The following is a 7,872-nucleotide window of genomic DNA, read 5'->3' as shown; positions in this document are numbered from 1 at the left end:
TTCTGCACTCTAGTGTATGAGGAAAAGAAACTGGAGCTATAGAAGCGAAACAGAGAAATACGCTAGGAAAAAACAGTAAAGACGCTTTTTATTTTCATCAAACTTCAGGGAAGAAATTGAAATACAAAAGCAGCAAAATATTTGCAAAGCCGTGCACACAAAAAACATGAAGTCATGGTTCTCAGGTTCCTTTCTGAATCATTGCTTCCTTTATAGCTTGGGTAGGTGCATTATTTGTTTCAAAATTCAGTTCTGTGTGTAGTGAGCTGCCCAGGGCTGGACTATGAACGCAAACCAGCCCTGGGAATTGAGTTGAAACGGCTGCGGGGTGGGTGGAGATTGCGCATGGAAAACACTGCAGCTTCTTTTGTTAAAGGGGGCCGACATTGCAGCAAAACCAGTTTCCACTCTGGCGGCCCATCGGTGAAATGCCCAGTGCCTGCTACAGCCAGTCCGGCCCTGGCGCTGCCCCTGCTTCCTCTGAGGCCAGGGGTCGCAAAGACTGTGCTAGGGGTTGCTGCTACAACCCCAAAGGACGTACATGTAAGAAGGGATTTCAAAAGGTATTCAGGATTCCTTACAAAGGGGCCATGGAAGGGTAGATGGGCAGAAAACTTGAGGTCAGTGAAGGTAATTGATATGAGCAGGTGGTACAAATGAAAATTGAAGAACTGGTTGGTAATTTGGTTTTCTATTACGATCCTGGAAGATGGAAGGTCAGGTTAAAACTGTGGCTATTGTACACATTGCACCAGAAGACAAGTTTCGGTGGCTGAAAAAATAGAGAAAATGTTAGGGATGAAGAAGCGTTAGTTGAGATGGACAAGGGCAGAGCAATTTGCAATAACTCTGTGCGTGTGTCAACAATGCCAACCCACAGGAGCAGGACCTGTTTGCTTCTGAGAAGTGCTGGTGCTGTCCTATTAAATGTGTTGCAACATTGCCGGGAAATGCAGGTACTCTCCCTTTCAACTTAAAGAAGTGCAGATACTCAGTACCGGACAGCACCTGCCCATTTAAAGCACTGAGAAAAGCGAATGAGAGGGTGAGGAGACAGATGAGTATTAGACATACATTTCTAGAGTAGTGCAAAGGGTGTCTGTGGGGTTGCCAAATCAACCATGATATGGAGAATACAAAAAAATTTGATGCAGAAGGGACAGGCGAGTTTGGACTGTACTGTATGTTTCCTCAGTTTGAGAATTATGATCACCAGAAGTGGCCAAAGAGTGTGAAAAGACATCATGGATTCCCGTGTACCCATGCAGAGGAGATGTGGCCTAGTGGTTTGAAGTGGGTAGTTCCTTTGGCAAGGGTTAAGACTGATTTGCATGTCGCTGCACTTTTTCTGTAAAAGCAGAGATGACCTAAAAAGCGATGGAATTGGATGTGGACCATTGGACCTCCCAGCATATAGGACGTGTTTACTAAAACATTTCCAACCATAACATTTTAGTATCTCTGACTCTAGGATCTGAGTACTAATGGATGGGAATTATAAGTTGTACCGTCCAGTACTTATCTGATGCAGTAAAGTCCACAGCCCCAGTTAAATTTCAGCAGGTCAAACCCGCCGGAATGTAACTGGGGGCAGAGGCCTGTTAATTACTGGGATTTGCAAATTGTGGTGCGATAATCCCCAAAGTCTGCCTGTTATGCCCCATGTTTAAGTCGAAACTTGCAGTAGGTGCTATTTATCACACCCGATAAATTCTTTTTTTTTTTTTGTCGGGTGTGATAGATACAAATACCCCTAGGGCAATTGTAATCAGGGCCGAAGCGGGCCTGGGCTAGCTGGGAAAAAAGACGTGAGCTGCACCTCAGAGCTGAAGTCAGACATGCCCCAAAAGCATCTGTGCAGACTTCCTCCTGCAGGGGCATAACGCAGGCACAGAGGGCCTCTGCTCTTCTGGGGACCACCCATTTAGCCTAAAGCCTGAATATTTGTGAGATATGGGAGACTCAGGGGCCCCATCAAGATCTGCAGAGGGTCCCATCATTTTGCGTTATGCCACTGTCCCTATGGCCATGGTCTTGTGATGTGGCTATAAGGTTTCTAGACTCAGTGAACTAAGCTACTCAGCCACAAAGGTGGCTTGGCTCATTGGAAAATGGAAACAATTCTCCGCTGCCCGAATTTCTAAATGGGTGGATGGCACTTGCTCTGAGTCAGTCTAATGTAAGACAGTGTCTGACACGTGATTGACTCTGTTCCAGCTCTACCGTCCTTTCAGTGACACCTGAGTTTTGAAATTGCCCCAATTTCCTGTAATAGCAGTGCATGGACGTCTCAGCGAAAAGCGTCCCAAAAAACAGCTATCCTCACCTCTCTGAGGTCACCACCAGCCCTCCCCCAACTCAGCTCTTGCGTCGCGAGCACCAGAGACGTCCTCTCTCAAGTTCCTCTTTATGAGAGAACAGTAGAGAGTGAGTCGCAAGTTCCTCTTAGGCACATCCTCAGAGGCGTGTTCACCCCTCCGCGGCAATACTGTCCCCCTCCACCCAAGGCCCCCGCCGCCGTGCTTGGGGGATTTCTCGCCTGTATGCTGAACTTCGAGCAACAAACCGCGGCCTTCTGAGCCACGCCCGTCAGCAGCAACTAGCGGTGTTGGGGAGAGGCGTCGGGGCAGCACTTCCTTGGCATGGTAGCATCGTCGGGCGGTGTCGAGGATGAATCGGAGGGACAGCAAGAGGTGAGTGCTCTAGACTTGTTTGCAGTGCGTGGAGCTGAGCGCGTGGCAGCTGAGGCGGTGCAACAGCTGAGGCTTGATTGGTGGCGCTCAGAGTCATCCTCTGAGGTACACTGCTGGTCCACGGGCCGCTCTAGACCTGTCAGCAGTGCGTGGAGATGAGCGCGTGGCTGCTGAGGCGGTGCAACAGCTAAGGCTTCATTGGTGGCTCTCAGAGTCACCCTCTGAGGTACAGTGCTGATCAACGGACCGCTCTAGACATGTCAGCAGAGCGTGCAGCTGAGCGCGTGGCAGCTGAGGCGGTGCAACAGCTGAGGCTTGATTGGAGGCGCTCAGAGTCACCCTCTGCGGTACAGTGTTAGTCCACATACCGCGCGCTGGTCTGACTCGGACAGTGACCAAGACGGCAGGGGCAAAGTGAGGAAGTAAACGGCGCTCAAAGACACATCAGTGCGTTCTGTTGTTTTCACTTCTTGACACTCGATAGAATATAGAAGTCTGACGAGGGGGATACAGCGGGACCATGGGTCAAGTGATTCCGTTAGGGTCAATGAGTTTGTGATGTCACTTCCTCTACTGTGAGTCAACACCAAGCCTAGTCTGAGACGGTGCATAGGTGATGGATGTCGTTGTATGGCGGACAACCTTAGGTCCTCCTTGTGATCTGAATTTCCAGAGCATCTTTCATTTGTCATTTTAAAAGAACGTTTATTGTAAAGCCACCGATTGCTCTTGTATTATACAATTTGTATTGTTTTGTTATACATCATCAGATTTTACGTAACATTAATGCATCATAAGATAGAAACACACACCTCAGAATTTAGTCTGTCTCTTGCCCGTGTACCTGTTTTTTATTATGAGGATGAATTGAGTGTGAATGTAGACACGATTGCAGTATGGATGTGAACTAATATGTAACACTGTTTTTATGTATTCTAAATAATAAAAACATAATCCCCTTTGTGCACATGGATGTTGCCCTCACACATTATTGAAAGCCTGAGCATGTTATATATGAATCATTGTTAGTTGCCCTAGGTTATGTACGCTTAGGGCCGGATTGTGTCAGCTGCTGGGATCGTTGCTTGACATGCAGGTTCAAATCCTATTGGGACCATTCAAGCATTTCATCCTTCTGAGGTCTATAAAGTGAGTACTATATATTATTTTAGTGTTAAGACACACTTCTGGGGGAATGTCCCCTTTGCAAATAGCTGTTACGGTACATCAGGAACTTAGGTAGGACTTGCCTCCTGTAAACAATCTTGAATACAACCAAGGGTACACAAGTGCTGTTCACGTCGTCAGACAGGTTTGTGCCATGCAAGTACAACAGCATGCAGACATACATTGTGATATGCAGTAGGCAGTTGTTTCCTGGATCTCCTGAGTTGTGTCACGTGATGCTATTTTGTGTGCCGTTTGCACGACTGTGCAGTGCTCTGAGGCTCTCCCAGCAGAAATGCCAAGGTCAAGATTTGATTTTGCTGGAGCGTTCATGTTACACTATGCCCATGACATCAACCTTGCGAGCCAGCCAGGTCTCCAGTAAAGTATCACAAATAGCGATACATTCACATAAAAGGCTGTGCCCAGTGTAGGATGATGGACCTGACATACAACGCTGTACCTAACGCGCGACGATGAACCATGCTTAAGAGATAGAGTATATTGGCGTAAAGTCCATGCCTAGCATAGGAGGTTTTAACTACCATAGCTGGCTGTACCTAGCACAAAATAATTCACCTATCTATGGAGGTTCTACCTGGAAAAGGAAAGCTGCACCTAGCATACAATGGTTGTGGCTAGCACACGAAGAGGAGAAAAGTGCATTAAAGCCCCTGCATTCGGATAGGAGTTTGTACCTGGCATAGGTAGTTGTACCCAGCATAGAAAACAATACCTAGCATACAGTGGGTGTGCCACCTGTGTTCTAGGATGCACCTTGGCACAAAATGTACCTATACACCTAGATCTCACCTGCGCTCCCACCTAGTGCCCAGCCCAGTTGTAATTTTAAAATAAGTACATATTCCAACAATATAATATTATGACTGTGGTATCACTTGACAAACTCTGTAAACGCCTTTTCGTCTACTCAGTACCAACAATGGAATACTCAAGCTTCTCATAAAGCACAAAGAAGTACAAAAGTTAGCTGTGCTATTAAAAAAGGCGAACTGAAAAGTGAGTGCATATTTTTTCAGCAGATTTTTCCCATTCGTATTGTACTTCACGACTTACAGATTCCCACAAAAGCCCACACTGGATAATCTTCGACTACCTTTACATTGGATTGTGTTCTTTTAAATTTGATATGAAGCAGAGTTGACTGATTTATATATCAAGAAAAGGCAAATTCTTTGGCTTATTCTGAATTGCTCTTAAGTACAGTTCCTACCCCTTCCCTTCATCATCAGTGATGCTCATATCAGGCCACATCTACAACACCTCAATTCTGCTAAAAGAAAAGCCCACGATCTGTTATCGCTTCTCACATAACCACACTGGAAACCTGGCCTACTTAATTCACTCGAGGTTTCGAATTGAACCAATACATGCCGCCTCACTCAGCAACGGCAGAGCACAGGATGAGAAAGAAAGCGAGAGATGTTAATGTCAGCACGTTAGGTATCACGTGGCACCCGTAGGCGGGAGTGTCTTATCGACACTTGTTTAAAAAGCATATCTGGGACACTTTCAGAGATCCTAACAGAGGTGGCCTTTTTGTAGGGGTGAAAGATAGGGGAATTTTGTGTGTCGGCCAGAACATATTCCTGCTGATTTAGGCGGGACAAAATGTCAGAGTTATGGAGTGGTCATTAGACACAAGCAGCAGTGCTAAATTTGAGCAGGGGTTTGCTGGTACTCACTCAGCACCAGCACTTAATTTTCAACACCAGCACATATGAATGGTCATCACATGGTGGCACTGTTTGTCTATTTCTGAGGTGAGAACATTTTGTCACCGTTTGGGAGCATTCAAAATGGAAAATAGGCTAATACATTACCCAACACAGGCACAAATACTGCTTGCACGCATTATTTCCCACTATATGTGTATAATATTGGCAGAAAAGCACAGTGAACTCTCCTTGTAGATATAATTTTCCTGGGGTGTTTTTAAACCAGATCATAAGAACTGACTCCAAATAGGTTCTAAATGATTCCATAAGTGTCTTACTTGTCATGTGATACACGCTGGAAAGGATTCATGGAGGCCACTTAAGCAACCTCCTAGGTCTCCAGGCCTATGTGTTTTTGGGACAGGTAGGAGTGGGTGGTGAGACAGTCCCTGGGACACAACTCCACCCCATCTCTGTCCCCAGTGCATAACGAAAATTGAGGGGGCCTCCCTGCACTGTATGAAGCCGGGCCCCCTCCAGGCTCAATCAGGAGCGCTCTGGCCAGAGTGCAGTGCCGAGGGGGCCCCTGAAGCTTGGGGTCCCCCCCGTGCCGCGGGGGCCTGTGTTACGCCTCCCCACCACTACATATACCTGCTTAGGCAGGGACTGGCTCTGCCTACCTTCTTAAGCCTAAAGTTGTCAACTCCCCCCCCCCCCCCAAAAAAATACCAGTCACGTGCTCACGTTTTAAGTTTTGCAAAGGTCAGACATGATACGTAAATAGACATTTATATAAAATTGCCTGTTTTTTTTTAACACTACCTTTTATCAGTTAATGGTCATTAAGGTAGTTCTACAACACCTTTTAAAGTGTTTTCTTCTTATATTTACTGCTTTAAGTATGTGTTGCTAAGGGGAAAAGATGCCAGCTTCAGATAATTTTTCCTATTTTTTGTATCGGCTGTGATATTACAATACTGGTCATGCCGGTAAAAAACGAGCCAGGTGGCAACCCTACTCAACCCCCACATCTCTCCTAAGCCATTCATGCTTTCTCACATGATTCATTTTTTAAGGTTGGCAGGACGGCCTTGCACAGTGGCCCATATCTACACATTTTTTGAGGAGCTCAGTGCCGTTGCAAATGCGCAACAGCATCATCTTTGACCACCAGTGCCAATTCCCAGTTGGGACCTGCAGCCGGTGGGAGGGCCCTGAGCGTACTTGCTGAAATACATTTTTGGCCCGACCCTCCATGTATAATAAAACAGCACATAGCTGCAGCTCTGTTATGCATTGGTTCCCATGATCCTCAAGGGCATGCTCATAGGCAGGTTATGAACGCAGACCCCTGCATCCCCTGTAGGGGGTTCTCACAACTGTTCAGGTGTCCCCTTGTCCTTCAGAGGGGCCCCATTCTGTCCAAGGTCGATGACTATCTGGGAGGTGTGCGAGGCTCAGTGCCCCCTCTTCACAGTCTGCTGGTGGGGGGGGGGGCATCATTTTGTGTTATGCCACTGTTCACAGGGTGCCTGCTGGCTGCTGGTTCCCCGTCCCAGCCGAAAAATAACAGTACGTACCCTTATGCCAAACCATAGCCTTGGTTACTTAGAAAACCATCAACAGTAGTTTATGCCAATGCTAATTTGCTGTTGTAGATGTACTATATACAAAAATACAAATAAAGTTTAAAAAAAAAACCATCAGCAGTAGTTTATGCCAATGCTAATTTGCTGTTGTAGATGTACTATATACAAAAATACAAATAAAGTTTAAAAAAAAAAAAACATCAGCAGTAGTTGAGTCGATTGACAGGTCAATAATACTATTGATTTGCAGATGATTATATAAGCTGTGTGATTTCTATATTCTTACACACCCTCACTGCGCTCAGCACCATATGCACTTTTTAAAAAATGTTGCTCACATATTGCTCAAGGTAACATGTAAATACACAATTGGATGATTTACAGACATAACTGGCCCCTATCGAACTTGTGACTTTAAACGTCAACATATATTTGTTTCAATTAGATCGTTATTTGTAATTGTACTAACTCCGGCTTTGACAGGTGTATGATAATAAGACATATTGATAGAAGTGTTTCCCAGGACCCACTGTTGATGATTAACTGTCCCCATACCCATGTGATTCCTGGGAACAACACTGACATGCACAGACCTTAAATGGGCCAACCGGTGAAGACCAAAGAAAGTTGTCTTTACCCTGTCCTAAACAATGAGCATTCTAGAATGTCGCATTGTCTGATGACATAGGTTTGGGTATTTAGACATAAATAATCTGTCATCATTTGCCCGATGGCTCCTTTAAA

General features: G+C 45.7%; 1 protein-coding gene across 1 annotated transcript in view; it reads left to right on the top strand.

Annotated features, from left to right (window-relative positions):
- The first annotated feature begins 2,450 nt into the window (after positions 1-2,450).
- The window catches only part of LOC146798000 (RAS guanyl-releasing protein 1-like), a 340,732-nt gene continuing 335,310 nt past the window's right edge, over positions 2,451-7,872 (top strand). The window contains exon 1 of the mRNA XM_085625228.1: positions 2,451-2,693. Within this exon, the coding sequence (XP_085481354.1) occupies positions 2,671-2,693 (23 nt within the window). The 5' untranslated portion in view covers positions 2,451-2,670. The remainder of the gene's footprint in view (positions 2,694-7,872) is intronic.

This window comes from Triturus cristatus, chromosome 9, assembly GCF_964204655.1.
Source record: "Triturus cristatus chromosome 9, aTriCri1.1, whole genome shotgun sequence".
In the NCBI taxonomy this organism is placed as follows: domain Eukaryota; kingdom Metazoa; phylum Chordata; class Amphibia; order Caudata; family Salamandridae; genus Triturus; species Triturus cristatus.
This window is presented reverse-complemented; position numbering and strand designations above follow the sequence as displayed.